At 40.4% G+C, this 17,910-nt stretch overlaps 1 protein-coding gene across 7 annotated transcripts in view; it reads right to left on the bottom strand.

The window, feature by feature from the left end:
- The window catches only part of mtgo (miles to go), a 520,265-nt gene that overhangs the window by 35,418 nt on the left and 466,937 nt on the right, over positions 1-17,910 (bottom strand). For all 7 annotated transcript variants that reach the window (XM_067122008.1, XM_067122025.1, XM_067121992.1 and 4 more), the window contains 3 exons: positions 12,437-12,619; positions 11,991-12,237; positions 11,685-11,889 (listed from right to left, as the gene is read on the bottom strand). In XM_067122008.1, the coding sequence (XP_066978109.1) occupies positions 11,685-11,889; positions 11,991-12,237; positions 12,437-12,619 (635 nt within the window). The remainder of the gene's footprint in view (positions 1-11,684; positions 11,890-11,990; positions 12,238-12,436; positions 12,620-17,910) is intronic.

Below are 17,910 nucleotides of genomic sequence, written 5' to 3'. Positions count from 1 at the left end.
CCCAAGGAGGAAGACTTCACAAAGCCTGCAAAAGAAGAAACAGATGAAGCAGGGGAGTCAAAAAAGGGGGCCCGCCCCAACAACCTCACCTACCTCACTACTTACCACCTGGTCCTGCTCTACAGCCATTGGTTCCAGGTCCAGATTAATGGCGGCAACATCCTCCGAGACCTCGGCGTAGAGGATATCCGCTTGGGGTGGCTGGGTCTCATCCCGGATCTGCTGGATGATAGGGGTGGCAACATCTTCAGGCACTGCTGCCGCCACCCGTGCGCCGGGGTAGAGTAAGGTCCTCAACCTAGCGTCGAGGACGTAGGGCTTCCCCGACGGAATGTTCCTTCCAAACCCAGCCACCCAGGCCCGGAGGGATTCCAAGGCAGACTTCTTGGAAGACTCGTCCGCCTGTAAGAAAACCAACAATTAGCTTGAACGAAAACCATGGTCCGGGAACCTCATAGACAATGTATAATATACAATATGAGGAGCAAAAGCAAGAGTAATGTAAAGACTGTCACTTACCAACTCATCCTGGACAGTTGTGCAGAGAGCAAAGCAAACCTCACAACCATCAGGGTGCCAAACAATCAGGTCATCCAGGCGGACCGCACAACCAGCGTGGGTCCGACAAACTACGTGACCGTACGGTTGTTGGAGGGAGGCGGTGCACCCCGGCTCCTCACAGCGAACAGTCTGTAAGAAGAAACGTACATGAACCTCCCACCCTAAGCAAACTAAAGCTGGCGAGGCCGGGAAATTCAACCACAACCGAATACTCCGGCGGAGAAGAACTCCCTATCATAAACTGGGCCAAAAGCTCTAAATTACACAGAGTGGAAGGTAAATTCCAGACCCGGAGTACTCCGGGGAATGAAGGGGAGAGACCAGGAACTAACCATAAGGGCTGCCAGTAAAATAACGGCGAAGACCCCTGGTATAGGACCGGACTCACGAATTTATATATATAATAAATAAAGGAGAGTACTCCTGTAGATAACAGACTTATCTAAAAATAAAAACAATAATAGAATAAACAAGTGATGGTAAGAACTGAAGAGGACGGAGGGATCCGCTCCCCTATATGAAAAAAAACCTTCCGCTTACTTCCCCGCCGAGAACAAGACGGGTAAAATGCTTATATGATAATAACATAGGGTGAAGCAAAATATACCGCATCAACGTAACCCGACGAGGAGTGGGAGAGAATGTGACTCCGAACACGTTCGAGTAAACAAACCACCAACCCCAACACAGCGATGCTGGGAACAATCTGGGAGGGAGCGAATCCTCAACCAACCAGAGGTCCCTGAACTCGGAGAAAACGCCATCTAGCGTCACCCGCACGAGTAGAGCAAGGCTGGAGGGGAGGAGGGGGAGGTGGTGGTAGGGGAGGAGTAGGCTACCAGGAAGGAACAGGAGACAAGGGAGAATGCTCACCCGCTCAACTGCACCACATACCTCCAAGACCATGAATCTTGGAGGGTAGCAATATGACTGGAAGCAACCAACCCGATGCCCGACTCCTGACTAGGCGAAGCCTAATATAGACCTAACCTTGGTATAGGCTAGGAAAGGAGTGTAAAAGGAAGGGGAAGGAAAACAGGAGAGAAACTTTGAGCCGAGAACCAGCCGGGATCGAGAATGGGGCAAGGGGGCGCTAGCCTAGAGGAAACACATCCTAAGAACTCTATTCCCCAAATGGAGGAAGAGAAACCAAGGGCTCACTCTGCCCACCCCCAAAACGATCCCGGAGGAAAACAGCAACAAAACTCCCTCAACCTGATGATCTCCACACCCAGGGCAAAGGGAAGGAAGCTAACAAGCCTACTCTACCAAATAACCAACACACACATAAAAACTAAAATGTGCTCAACAGAGAGCGTAGCCTACCACGGGGAAGCGGTTAGATCTGAGGCTGCCGCCAGCACCCGGAGGTAAACCACATAATAAAATAATAAAAACAATAAAATTAAAAATAAAACTACAAGAGAGCACCATCTTCAATCAAAATAATTAGCCTAGTAAGACCAAAACAATAGGAACCCAACTGGGGGGTGGGACCTAGACGGGGCATCACTCCCCCAAAGGCCAGTGGGCCAGGGATCGTAATTGATAAGAGGGGGGAGCCACCGCAAGGAACCCCCAGGAAGGGAACCAATGGGGGCAAAATATCTATAACGACGAGGAGACGACACCAACTGAAAAGAACAGAAGGAGACGCTCATGGGTCGAAATGGCTGGCTGGGGACGCCGTGGCGTCATAATAAGATCTCATATTTATGAAAATACGAGACTATAACAGCCAAAAATAGAACAAAACCCCACAAGAAGATGGTACTTAACTTGAAATGGTAAAGCTGCTCGATGCCATCGTAAAAGCAGAAAAAATCCAAAATGATGGAAGAGCACACAAAACAAATCAAGATTCACGTGCTAGAAAATGGAATGAGGTAGGTGGCGCTGGTGTCGCCGTCCTGGCGGGTGTTTGGTGTGGGGGCTGTAACGGCTCACCGCTCTGTTCCGGGGTTTTGATAAGGAGAGATCTTTCGAGTAGGTTTCCGTGGTAGTGTAATTCACTCACCCCTTCTTATACCGACGCCTTCCTAGAAGGCGCTCGACTGGGGGTAGTAACCCCAGCTTTCCTGAAAGCTCTTTTTCTCTGGTATATCTAGCAAGGTTATACCTAGAAATTCGTGCTGTAATGGAATTTCACCGCTGACACAGGACTGACACAGGACTGGACTCAGAAATATATATATATATATATTTCATATATATATATATATATATATATATATATATATATATATATATATATATATATATATATATATATATATATAATATATATATATATATATATATATATATATATATATATATATATATATATATATATATATATATATATATATATATATATATATATATATATATATATATATATATATATATATATATATATATATATATATATATATATATATATATATATATATATATATATATATATATATAATATATATATATAATATATATATATATATATATATATATATATATATATATATATATATATATATATATATATATATATATATATATATATATATATATAAACTTGTAATAAATATAAAACTAAATATAAAATCAATGCAGAATACTCACTCAATCCTGACTCTTCTTTCTATTCTTGTTTTCTCCCTCCTCCATTGAAGAGTCTTGCATTTTTTTTCTCTACAACGATTTACAGGTGGAGGAGGGAGATGCCTGCAAGCAACATTACAGGATGGGCCCAACTTGCGCTCCAGTGTCCCTTCCCGGTAAGATAGATTTTGGAGTAGGGAAAACTCCAATATATGACAAGCAGTTAGTGGTACTTGCAGTTGCACTTCCAAACCTGCAAAGTGCTACCCAGTGGAGTGCGACAGACGCGTGCGGTGTCTCTTCGTGAGTCAGAAATTCATTTGGCACACCCGTGATTGTGTTTTGCTTATTTATATTCTATATAGCTCCAGTGCGGATCCCCTCTGCAGCTGACACACAGGGTCCATATATATCATCGAACATTGGAAAAATGTGAGGGAAGTCTGTCAAAAATTACGACATGCATCGGCAGCATTACGATCGGAGGGGGCATCAGCAAAGCGTGGCATCATCAAGAGGCAAATGTAAAACGTTTTTGTAGCAGATGCGAACTTTTGTCATCGAGAATCATGATATATCCCTTGTTTTTTTTGGGATCTGGAGCTTGGGCAGGGGGGCGTTGTGGAACGGCCACTCCTCAGGATTAAAGTTTATGAGGGCATTCCTGGATGCCTGAAAAACTGGATGTGGGACAACCTCTGGGTGTCGGAATTGTACCCACAGTAGAGGATGTGGCATTCTGGAGGGCCAACTGAAGGAGGTCATTTGAGGAGCTTCTGTGTCCACCTCCTGGTTCTCCTGGTGAAGGGATAATACTGGATGAGTTGATAAAACCGAGATCAACAGGTCCCATGATGATTCTACTGTAGTGCCCAATGACGATGATGAACCCCTGGACACTAAACTCCTCACAAGCAACTGGCCCTTTTCCCCCATGTTTTGAACCACTGAATGACCTCTTGGATGGGCTCATGACTCGTTAGAATCATGGGCATGAAGCTGGACACCCTTCCAACAGATGACGAAGACATCTCCCTTCTGCTGCCACTCTCTCTCTCTTGTCCTGGCTTTAGCGAACCTCTTGAGGACATTCGGGCCCCACGCATCCTTTTGAAGCAAGTGTACCACTGACGTTCACACACTGCTTCATACAGTTCCTAGACCAGGGATACAGAGTTAAAAGGTTATCCATAAACAGGTGGTATCCCTGGAACAGAAAAGGGCTTGATCCACAAGACTGAAGACAGTGTCATGCAGCGTGGAGAAGACCCCGGTTCCGCCACACAGAGAAGTCCAAAACTGCATCCAGTGTTGGATTCCGTAATAAAAATAACTTCACACCATATTTCTTTGGCTTCTTGACAGGTTGTACACTTTTATACTTAAAAAAATATTTGTATGGCATCATCCCATCATCCAAAGAAAGGTTCTTGAAGGAACCAAGAGAAACTGGCACCTCAGTTCACGCATGTAGTCCAACACTGGGCGGACTAAGATGAGGCGGTCGGGGTTATTCCTAGGGTATGGCCCTCTCGAGTTGAAGGGGAATGATAGTGCCTGAGAAATACCTCCAACGCCAGTAAATTAACGGGGCATACATGGGGCACATTGGGCAGCTTAAAAAAATTCCACCCAAAAAACACCCTGAACCGGCAGCAGGATTCATTCTCAAAGAAAATGTGGAGCCCTTGTTTATGCGCCATGTCCGTGTAGGTTGCAGGTCTGCCAGCGATGACAACTCTGCCTCATGGCAGTACTCTAAGATTTCGTGAAAAGCTGCTTTGGCCGTTGACAACGAGGTCATTTCAGGAATTTCATCCGTAATCAGGAAGAGCTTTTGAACCACCAGTGCAGTGAGAGGCATCAGGGACAGTCAGTCCAGGTGCTAACGTGAATAGGTGCTTGTTCAAATGGGTTGATGTCCTAAACCACCCTCATCACTTTTTGTTCTTCCATGAACATCGTTATCTCACCTAATAATTTTTATCGCGTTTATTAGGACCTTCTCATTACCCACTTGATTATATGTTTATTAATTATCTCCCATTCTCCCTACTGGACATCTCCTCACTTTACCATCACTTTCTGTCTCGTCCCCACCAGCCACAATCGAATGCCGCTGCCTCCTCCTCAGACTCTCCCTCAGGCACTGAAACCACTGAACTCCAGTCCACTTTCAGGCTGTGGCTCCTGTATGGACATTGGGGGCATATATATCATCATCACTGACATCGGGCGTGATGTCCTCATCACTAGATGACCAACTGCCATCAAAATGAGGACTTTCCACCTGTTCTCGATATAGCTACAACAAGTACTCATCAATGTCCTTTTGTTGGAGGCCTCCCCAAATGCCTACGAATGCCCCTCAGGATATATATATGCTATATAGGGGTCATAAATAGACACAGGATGTGGTCCTATGGTCCCTTTCGCCAAATACCTACAAATGCCCCCTCAGGACACCCCAAAAGTGCTTCCTAGGGGTTGTAAAGGCACAGGATGTGGTCCTTGGTCCCTTTCGGCCAAAACATGGCCACACAACACAGCCTGAAAAGCTGGGTCAACAACGTTCGCTGTAGGTCCCTCCATTATCCAAATCTAAAATGACAATTAGAGAATAAAGAAACATGGCACCACATATTTTGTGCCTTTCACGGTCCTGACAAAGTTGGGACATCTCTGCTAACGTGTTACTGGACAAATCGCTAACACTCAAAGTTCTGCAAAACATGAATTCATCAAGAAATCGTACATTTGAAAAAGATAAGGTTTATTGATGCTTTGTAATGTGGAGAGAGAAAAAATTGCGCATGAGAGAAAATTTCATAGCTAATTCTGCAAACAAAACAACAGCGTGATCCGTATTTTCCTAGCATCCTCAAGGCGCATAATTTAAAATCTTTCACAAACTAGGCCTATAACTATTTTTTTCTATATATATATATTATAATATTCAAAAAAGCTTTTTGTAGTGTGTATATATGTACCATGCGTACATAAACCACTTGGCACCCGACAGACAATTTTAGTCGATGTACAATATATATAGTCGGCGTTTATATATAATATATATATAATAATTCACAATTACAACAATAACACCGTATATATTAATCTTCTGTCAAATGCTTCTTAACTCAACATAAAACAACACTAAATGGCTATCCATACTGTTGGAAATGGAACTATTTTGAATGCACATTTATAACCTTTGATTACCCAGTCTATTCCCAAGCACCAGGTGATGGTTTTGTAGCCTATAGGCTACATTAGTGGGCATCCATTCCCACCCCGGTAAAATTGTATAGTTATGTGGAGCCTAGCAGGCTAAGCATAGTGGAGAGAGTAAATCACTATTGGAATTATCATAGCAAAAATATATAAAATCATTAACTCTACGGTTTTAAATGTTTGGCAGAGCTCACCATTATGAAAAGGTACTTTTGCATTCCCTTAGGAAAAAGACAAATGTCATGCCAATTTTCTCAACACCTGTGTTTTCACTACCATTGGAGTAATGCCTGTTGGAAGTAGATATGCATGAATGTGTTCTTTTAACATTGAAAAGAACTCCGATAATAAGGATAACTGAGGAACTGTGTTATAACCATTAATGATTATAAAATACTACAAGGAAATAATGGCCCTTAGTAAACATCAAGGCTCGTAAGTCAATCACGATTTACCCTTCCAGTAACCTCAAATTATCACTGTTAAAGAGGTTATTGCATAGCAAGTTTCAATAACAAAACTGACTAATATAATTTGCCTCAATGCTAATTATCAATTTGTCGAACAAGAAAAAAAAGCACAGCAATTACAGCATAGCCTAGCGATCTACTTCTAACTTCTCGCCTTGAAAGAGGCCTACTGGTTCCCAACTTAAATATGCGTCGCCATTAAAACTTCAAGGAAATAAAACTTTTCACTAGGTCTTAAAACTAAGTACGGTACTGAGCTTGATTCGACTAATGATGCTAAAAAAAAATGCATAGTCGAACATGATTTCCGGAGCACAACCTGGGGATTAGTGAACTCTTGGACAGACCAGAGTATAATAGCAATGGCCACCAACTTTTGTTATCACATCTGTGTGGGTAAGGTGTAGTGAAAGCCGAGGGTCATTGTGGAACAGGAGATAGTGGTCATTGTAGGACAGGAGATAGCGCCCTCCTGTCCTGAGTCCTTTATACTCTATCACTGTGCCAACAAGCACTATTCTAGCTGAGACCAACTATACGAGAATTCTTTGTAACTGGTTGGTCTGTCTTATGGAGTCCTGGGGGACTGTGAGAGTAACTCCTTTAAGGATGAACAGCGGCTATGCTATAAAAAAACTACTATGAGATTCAGAGGCGTCGTGCACGGTTTTTTTTTTATTTTACCCTTATCAAAGAATCAGATGAAGGTGAAAGTTGGCATATTAATATTTCACAACCATACAAATATATCGAGAAATATATCTAGTAATGAAATTCGATAGTTTTCATTTTTATAAAGTAAAATTGGTTTGCCAATGCCGTATCCAGGGATATACGTGGCAAGGATCCTCAAACGTTTATGACGTAGGTAGAGTAAACAATCTATGACAATTTAGTCCGCCCATAAACCTTACAAACTCATTCACTTGGTTTCGTCAGCTTTAAACCCTTACCTGTCAAAAGATCAAAGAATGGCTAATAAGATTTGGAATTGTCCCCGTGGTTGCAAAACTGCATTTGCCTTGCGGCTTGCAACCTTGTATATACGGGAGAGAAAAACCGTGGTAGTACTTACTACTCCTTGAACAGGTAAGAAATCGATTTCCAGATTACGTAATTACTTCCAGTCTGATTTTTATTTTGCGAAAAAATATAACTATTGCAATGCCTTTTGAATTGTGAACATTTCCATTGAGTACCCATTATGTAGTGAAGAAGAGAGAAAGCAAGAGAGAGAGAGAGAGAGAGAGAGAGAGAGAGAGAGAGAGAGGTAAAAAGGATTGTTCAGTCTTTATAGAATTATTATTGTTCTGAGAAGATTTTTTGGGAAAGCTAAATACAACCAGTAATGTATTCAAGTTATCAGTACAGCAATGGACCATCTGATTTAAGATTTGTTGTTTTCCATAATCAATGTATAATTGCTTTAATATATATATATATATATATATATATATATATATATATATATATAATATATATATATATATATATATATATATATATATATATATATATATATATATATATATATATATATAATTATATATATTCTTTTCTGTCCTTTAAGGCCTTATGACCGCGTTGGACAAGTTTTGGGCATGACTGCAGGGGCAGTAAGGGCCAAAGTCAGCCTCCGTACCTCAGTTCATGTCATTCACCATCGTCAGTAACACCAGTTTCATCAGCACCATCCGCCTTTGATAACTTTTACTGTTGGTGCGATTCGTCGCTTTATCCACAGAAAGTTTGATGAGAAGGAGTATTTTACGGTTGGCTCTCTAACAATGGACCTTAAAACAGCTGGCATTATCTCAGAAAGGACATCACCGAGTTCAGTAATCCGCCTCCTGCATTCTCTGGGATTCAAGTATAAAACTACACAACGGAAAATGTATGTGAGGAAGGAGTCTCTGGATATAATTTGCCGCCGAATTAATGCTCTACGGGATCTACGACGCCTCAGGGAGGACGGAAGGAAGGTGGTGTACGTTGATGAAACTTGGTTCACCACTAGAATGACCCATAGCAGGGAATGGGCAGACACCACGCAGGATATCACCAGTCCCTCTTACAGCCGTCAGGTCCCTCCAGGAGAAGGTGAATGATTTGTGGTGGTAGCTGCTGGCACCAATGAAGGCTTCATTGAAGGCTCGTATCTGTGCTACCCCGCTAAGTCCAATCAAGGAGATTATCATGGCGAAATGAATGCCAAATTGTTCGAACAGTGGCTTACGACACAGCTTCTACCGTCCCTCCCGGAGCCATCGGTTCTTGTGCTAGATAATGCACCATATCACAGCACACTAACCGAGGAGAGTCGATGCCCTACGTCAGCAAACAGAAAGGCGGATCTCGTAAAGGTAATTACAATAAATCACATTATATATATATATATATATATATATATATATATATATATATATATATATATATATATATATATATATATATATATATATATATATATATATATATATATAGACATCATGAAATACGTATACACACGCATTAAAGTTAATGACTTGACTGGAAATTTCATATGATTCAATATTCTATTAACTGTGTGAAGTCAGTAAATTATTCTTGATGGAAACAATATCAAATCATAGTTTAATGATACAGTAATAACGGTATGTAAATTAGCATTCTATGGTCTATTTCCACTCTAATAATGATTAATTAACTTTTCTCGACAGGTGGCTGGAGCAGCGTAGGATATCGTTCCCACCTTTGGCCACAAAATCTGAGCTGTTGCTCGTTTGCCAAAAGAATCGTCCGGAAAGGAGATATGTGGTGGATAACATCATCCGGGAGTGGGGCCACGGTTGTGCGCTTGGCACCCGCTCACCCAGAGCTCAACGCCATTGAACAGGTGTGGGGTCATATGAAGAGGCAAGTGCGTTCATCGCTCCGTCGATTTACGCGGTCTGACTTGCAGGCCAGGTTGGAGGAGGCAAGGCTTTCTGCTACCCCGGAAGTGTGGGCAGGAGCAGTTAGACAATCACGTCATTTTGAGGAGGAGTACTGGGAATTGGACAACATCCGGGAGACTTACGTGGATCCAGTCATCATTAATTTAGTCAGTGATGATGAGGATGATGATGATCTTTTCCTTGATAGTGATGATGATTGTGATTTGTAAATAGATTATGAATAGTTTTTGGTGTTTCATTTGTACATTTAAAGGGGAATTACAAATAAACAGAGTAAAAGTAAAATACATTTCATTTGAAATATTTTTAAGATATACCCACACCAATAGTAACAATGATAGAGGAAAAAGGGAACGATGGCAACCCTTGTTCCCTCAGAGTCATCGCTGATTTCCTCAGGTCAGCTACGTTTCCTACGATAATCGGTAATTATATATGCTTGAGGGTGACTGGAACTGGCATGTCTACCCATTGTCATGCCCTGTCACCCATGAATTAAGGATAAGTAAAATGAAATAAGATAAAAGGCTAAAAGAAAAAATTTAAAATGAAAAACGAAATGAATAACGAAACTCTAAATACCAAAAATAAAACAAAACATTCGCCGCACGTTCTTTCTCAGGTTTGTGCCATATAGTACTGTTTCATAAGGGTAATAATGCTCAGCTCCATCGCCAATAGAAATGATGATTTTTATTACAATAAAGTAAAACATAGTTACATATAGATAATAAATCGAATATGTGATGTCCAAGGCTATAACGGTATGAACTTTCATTTATTTGCCTGGATGAGAACTGCTGAAAACTTACCAAAACTTACGACATTTCAGTCACTGCTTCTTTGACAGGACTCCTTCCCTGAATGCATGAGTTTGTTCCCTCATTTGCAATACTGCATATTTAACTTGGAAAATTACTTTATACATTTCTCAAATGAAAACCCGAATTCTGGGGAGGCCAGGACCCATTACACAATAAAGAAACATTTGCAAAGTCTTTATGAATAGCTGAAAGATTCTGATGTGGCGGGGCATCTATGCTGCCGTGGAAATACAGCAATAGTGGTAGTAATAGTAGCAGAATGTATAATTTTGGCCTTCAGGTTTATTTATTTGATCATTGGTGATCATTTAGCATCTTTTGCAACTACTTGAGAAATGTATTTTCATCGTCAGTAATTCAATTCTTAAACTTCATGAGATAATTCAGTATTATCCTGAATTATGACGTAGCTTAGAGGGTGGAGCCATTTGTAACGTCACAGGTAAACGCCATTACTGTCTTCTAAGCCATGAATGACTTTTAATGTCTCTGACTACAGAAAGTGGTGTGTTCTTCTATGATCAGCTAAAACTATAAGTCATAGGTACAAGATGATGTTAGAAAATAAAATGTATGGTTGTGAAATATTCATATGCCAACTTTCACCTTCATCCGATTCTTTGATAAGAGTCAAATAAAAAAACCGTGCACGACGCCTCTGAATCTCGTAGTAGGTTAACAAAATTTTTGTGGTCACATATGTGAGTATGTGAGGTAAACTCATAAATTTTCGTACTGTGGGATTATATACCATGTTATTAAATTACATCCATCTTTTGGCCTTATTATTGACAGACTATCCTCCAAAAAAATATTTTGGATTTTAGAATTCTGGATAAGGGATTCTAAACCTGTAGCTATGAGGAAATAATAATTCACACAACTTTAAATTACTGTGCATATGCAACGGTTTTCAAATACATTGCAAGTGTTTTTAAATACAAGCCTCTGAAGGAAAAACCACTTCCTTATCATCTATTAGATTCAACGTAGACATTTTCTGCCCTGTTATTTTGGCAAATAATACTCTGAGAAAGATCTCTTACCTCAAGTCTGGAACTGTCTAAGGAACTTACCATTGCCACGATCAATTTCAACCCTATATGAAGTAACTGGTGATCCGCCATGATCAGTTGGAGGAGACCAACAGATAGTAAACTTTGTAGCTTTGGTACGTCCTTTAACATTAATATTAGTTGGAGGCTTTGGCCGGTCAGGTAAGGTACGATAACAAGTAATGTCAGAGAACTGAGATGCACCTTCATCATTATGAGAACATAACTGTAAAGAAAAAAAGTTTGCAAATATAAACAATGTCATAAAACAGAAAAAAAGCAAATGCTCAAATACCCACAACAGTGTGAAATATGATTTTTACTTACTCTAAATTTATAATCGGCATTTCTTCGTAATCCCTGACAAATATAATGAGTCTCATGACCATTATAAACTGGTCTAAAACCATAGCCATTTAGAGAATCCTCCATTTGTAAAGTAAAATATTGATCTTCAGGTCTTTTCACCCAACTCAAACTAAGTGAAGTGACTGAAGCATGTTCCAAATTAGGTGGAGGAGGTTGTGGTGGTACACTCCCAGAGGTGCAGGCCATGCTCTCGGCACTAAATTCACTGCAAAAATAAAAGAAACCAGCCTAATTAACTTTCTGAAGCAGGAAACTTGAAAATATATACATAAAACTAACTTTACCTTACATTGCATGATGAAAAGGCTCCATATAAAACTCTGTGCAGTATTAAGCGCTACTACAATATTCAGAAACATGAAAAATTCAACGTTAAATGGAGTCAACACTTAAGACACTCAGACCTTTTGCCCTGTTCATTAACAGCTGCAAGACGTGCACGATAGCAGGTATTTGGTAGTAGTTTATTCACTGTAAACTGCTTTCCTCGACCTTTGAACACTTCAGTCCAATCACTACTATTACCTCCACATATTTCCAATATATATGACGTCACACGAGATCCATTATCTTTAACAGGACACCACCTGAAAATGTAAGGTGACAGGTAATGCTGAATTAGAGAGCTATCACAACTAAAGCAAATATTACATTACACATTTTAAATGAGATTCTATGCATAAAACATACAGAGGGGAAGAATATGCAAAATTCATTAAGATACAACTTTCATGGTAAAATGCATATTACTATTATACTTCAATGATATTACCAATTTCCAGAAAAGACTTGAGGGCACCAGGGAAAAAACAAGACAATGGTCAATGCCACAGTAAATCTTTATACTGTACTTTGGGAGGAATACCCTGGGTAGAAAAATTCTACTTTCTACTGTGATACTTATTTTTATTTTATATGATGGCTGCTCATTAACAGCATCCACTAATCTGATATCTTTCCCATAGGGAGGAATATGTCAAATGTCACAGATGCTCAGGTTGCAATAGCAACGAGAGAGGTGTATCAGGTTTGCTAGCATTATTTACAGCAATACTTTGATAGTATGGAGCGAACCCTCAGGGAACAAAAGTCGAATCCTATGACTTTGCGCAGTGAAGCATCACTGGCTACTCTACCACTGCCTCTGCCTTGTCTGTAAGATTGTTGTTGGTGTGATATTTGCATGAAGTTTATCTGAGCTAAACTTAAGTGGTGTAATTTTTGAAATACATAAGTGTTAACATGAAAAATTATCTGTGAACCAATGAGAGAGAGAGAGAGAGAGAGAGAGAGAGAGAGAGAGAGAGAGAGAGAGAGAGAGAGAATATTACTGTAGTGTGAATAAAAATTACCTTTTTGTAAAAGTAGCACTATTGTATACAACAGTAACTGCAACACTGATCATAGGATATAGGTTAAGCTAATATTTAGTTTGTTTATAAGTGCATACAGTATAGGTGAATGTTTGTGATTTTGTGTATATTGTAAATAAAAAGGAAAAGTGAAAAGTTTACCTCTTCTTGTCCTCAGTGCTCCAGGAATAGCATATTGTGGTGTCCAAAGCAGGCCAAAAAATCAACATAGGGGCCAGAGAGAGAGAGAGAGAGAGAGAGAGAGAGAGAGAGAGAGAGAGAGAGAGAGAGAGAGAGAGAGAGAGAGAGAGAGAGAATCATGGAGAAGGAAGTATAACTGAGAAAAAATTGGAGACAAAGGTTCTAATGAAGGAAATGGAAGTGTCACCGATGAAAGCTGAGGAGAGAATAAATGAAATGACTATTGACATGAGGATGAAAATGTGGGAGTGAGGTGCAGAAGAAGGAAGGAAGATGAAGATCTCTACTCCTGTGTCAGCATCCAGGAGGGTTAGTGATAAGCGTAATGAAAAAATGATGTAAGAGTTTGAAGGAAGAAGGGGAAGAAAAATAGTCCTAAGCAATGACAGCCTTTAAGGAAAGGGGTGGACAAGAGAAATTCATTGTATTATTCTTGTAATAAGAGTGAGGGTATGAGTGATGATGAGCCAATGGGAGTGAGGAGTGGGAAATACCATGAAGTAGTGTGTAAGAAAGTGCATAGGAGTGTGTTGATTCAGAGGTACTGTGGACTGCAAGGCCTAGTGTAACTGGAGCAGGGGACATAATAGACATTACCATGGAGTATGGAATGGAATGGAATATAGAATTTAGGCCAAAGGCCAAGCACTGGGACCTTAAGTCATTCAGCGCTGAAATGGAAATTGAGAGTTGAAAAGGTTGAAAGGTGTAACAGCAAGAAAACCTCGCAGTTGTACCATAAAACAATTGTTAGGAGTAGAGTGCATGGCAAGATGGAAGAGAGGGTATGAGTGGAGGTACAGTTAAAAGAATGAAAAGGGTTACAGCTTAGGGCCGAAGGGATGCTGCAAAGAACCTTACGTAATGCCTACAGTGTGCTGTGTGAGGTGCACTCATGGTGCTACCCCCCTATGGGGTATCAGGGAATATGAGAATTTTTGTACATATAAGTTTTGAGAAAAAAATTTTGCTCTGAGAGTTAGGAGGATCTTTTATTAAGTTTGGGAATGGAGACATATGAAAGTAGGGCTTTGATGAAAAAGTTTCTGGCCACTGTACCTGCCAATGTAGCAGAGTTTATAAATCTTAATCATAAAGAAAAAATGAGATGGAGCAATGACAGATCAAATTGTGATGATATTGGAAGTAGCAGATGATCTTGCATTTGAATTAGATAGGAACGAAAGCAGTCTATGTCGGAATGAGAAAAAGTGAAGTGTCCCTGAATACAAGTCACAAAGATTGCCTTAATGATCCAAGTAAGTGATAAACTATGGCTAAGTTTTTAAATAAGTATTATGGGAATGAAGAATAAGGGAACAAAACAATGGGAAAGTAAATGTCAAAAATGCTACAGAGAAAAGAGAGGGGAGTACGAGCCCAAGGAAGCCTATAAGAAGGAACAAAACCAAATTGTAAGGTGTTCCTAGTGCAATCGAGCAGGACAGAAAAATGACAAATTTTTATGTAATTACTATTTTTCCTAACACACCTGAGGTCTTTACATAAAGGATTAACTTTCAGTGAGTTGGAAATCCAGCCATATAACTTTTGCAAGTTTGGTTATGGTAATAGTTACCGATGGTAGGGGAGAATAAACTGCCCACCCAGTCAGCATACATTCAGTTCTACGCACTTTACCTTTAGGTACAGGTAAGAGAATGAGGGGTGGTAAGAGGTGGGCCCTTAATGTAAAGACCTCAGGTTTGTATGTTAGGAAAAATACAAACTACTTTAAAAATTTGTCATTTGTTCCTACATAAATACAAACCCCAGGTCTTTACATATGGGAGACTAACTTTTGGAGGGAGGATGCTGAGTAAATCTCTGAACTGACTGGTAGTTCAGCTCACCTGGGTACTCTCTTCCTGTTCATGAAAGAGCAAAGGAAAGAGCCCAACCCTCTAGAGTTGTTCAATTGTCAGGCTTCAGGGCATTTCGAATTAAAGGAATATAATAGCCTTGATTTGAAAAGGTTTGGATGAACCCACATTATCAGAGACTATAAAGCTAAGAATAACCAACCTCTTTGCTCATAGTCAGTCCCTCTCTCCCTTTGCTAGAGAGAAGGAAGTACTGTATTTGCATCTACTAATCCAAATAGTTAGATTATAGATAATATACTTAGTCATCTAGATCACCTGCATGCATGCCAGTCCAGCACGTGATGGCTCATTCACTGTTCCTCTGCCCACTGGAAGAGGAAGGAATACAGGAGAAAGGGAGGAGGCCAGTCCCACACACTCCACACTCCTCCTCCTAGCAGCTGCACACCTTAGGCGAGATGCAACCTGTCCCTCAAGAGCTGGGTGAAACTACATGACTTGTTGAGCATCCACCATAGGATCCAAGGAAAAGGAGTCCAAGGACCTATGGGCAATGTCCTAAGGCAAAAGGAGATGAATGTGATCTGGACGATTACATTCCATCCTAGTACTCAACCGACGGGTTCTTACTAAATGCGATGGACAGACCGATGACCCTAGCCTCGAAACGTACTGATGTCCACCAAGAAGTTGAGGGGTATGCTCATTTGATTATCTCGCTGCTCAGAGAAATAACAATTTGGACACTGTTTCTCGGCCAACTTGAACGTAACGAACGAGTCGTTAGCACTGGGTTGAAAGTCTAGTCTTTACAGAGGCAGCATAGACATCATATTGTCACTGGCACCACAGGACCAAGGAAGTGGAATGATCCATCTCACTGAACGCTTTTGAAACGTAGAATGACGAAAGGCAGAAGCTTTCAGATGTAAATGGGTGCCAAAGATGTCTTACTTTATTCAAAGGTGCAAGAAGACAGAACAGAACCGCGCTAACTTCAGTAGGTCGAGAAAGAAGGACGATGGTCAAGCTTCTTCAGAGGCTGAATGAATCCAGAAGTCCAGGTGCCAAGATCAACTGTCCTTATCCCCTGACTTCAGCGAATAAATGTTGTAATGACATCCATCTTGCTTGGGATGTATGGTTGTCCATTACACTGAATGTTCTTCTGTCTGCTCGTGTACTTGCATTGCAATAGAGCAGATGAAAGGACACTAGGATCTTTTGTTGACCATGGCACTACCGTGGTGTCGTTGCTATCACACCGAGGAGTGTCTATCTTGGACTTTTGAGGCTCTTGAAAGTCTAAAAAGAACTGTGCTTAAGTCCCAAGAAAGGAAGTATAGGAGACTGCCGCCCTGGTCAACGTTCCTAAGAATGAAAGTCTCTGGAGGAGGATGGTGTAACCATGGCACTACCTTGGTGTCGCTGCTATCATAGGAGTGCCTATTGGACACTGAGACTCCTGAAACTGTCTTAAGATTCACATAATACTCTTCTCAGGTTGTGGACCAACTGGTAATTACAGCAGCAGCAGCTACTGCTTACACCTCCCACTCTCACAAGAGGAGTGTAACTACATCAAATTAAAAGAAATGGAGCTCCTACTCGCTGAAGTTAATCCCATGTGTAAAGACCAAGGATTTGTATTCGTTGGAACAAAGAGCAAATGCAGATGGTCACTGGATGCCTGTTTTGGATGTGGTAAGGTAGGACATAGCCTGAAAGATTATATAAAAGCAATGGATTAGGGCATGTAGCCTAAGTGCAGGGTGCAGAGTGTGAGTGGGGTGTGTGGTAATTCATTGCAGACCAGTAGGAGAATGGTGCAAAAAGGAAAAGGAACACCAGGAGTGAATGGTAGTGTAGGCCAGGAAAACTAAGAAAGAAGACGGTTCAAAGAAATGAGCCCTCTGGTCAAAAAGAAATACATGCTTTGAATGAAAGAGAAAAATTTGCATGTAATGATGGATGTGTAGGGGTAGAGATAAAACAATGTTTGGGTATTAAAAGTTAGTGCAGAAGGGTGGAAATGCATTCTTTGATTGACACTGGATGTGTATGAATATAGTGTTTAGATATGATTTTAAAAAGTTACCTAAGTGAATGGACAGAATGCATGTACACATACTGGATTTGTGAGAGGGACTGGAGAGTTGTTTGTACTTGTTTCTACAAAATTTTAAGAATCGGTGGCGATTCCTGGAATGAGAATCGAAGAGGACGATGTATTTGTGATAGATAGAGTGAATGATTAATACAATGTGTTATTAGAGTAGAACTTTCTAATGAAAAATGGTATGTTAGCTTATCCAATGTAAGAAATTAATTCAGTGAAGTTAAAGAAACTAGAAGTCAGTTGTATATTAGGAGAGATGGGAATGTTTGTGTTAAAATGTTGTATGGAGTGAGAGAGATAATAAACAGTGTATTGAGTGTGAAGGTGGAATGGTGAGTGAATCTGGGTGTACAAAGGAATGACCAGGGTATGTTTGTGAT

Source organism: Macrobrachium rosenbergii, chromosome 2 (assembly GCF_040412425.1).
Source record: "Macrobrachium rosenbergii isolate ZJJX-2024 chromosome 2, ASM4041242v1, whole genome shotgun sequence".
In the NCBI taxonomy this organism is placed as follows: Eukaryota; Metazoa; Arthropoda; class Malacostraca; order Decapoda; family Palaemonidae; genus Macrobrachium; species Macrobrachium rosenbergii.
Note: the sequence above shows the minus strand (reverse complement) of the source record. Positions and strands in the feature narration are given on the sequence as shown.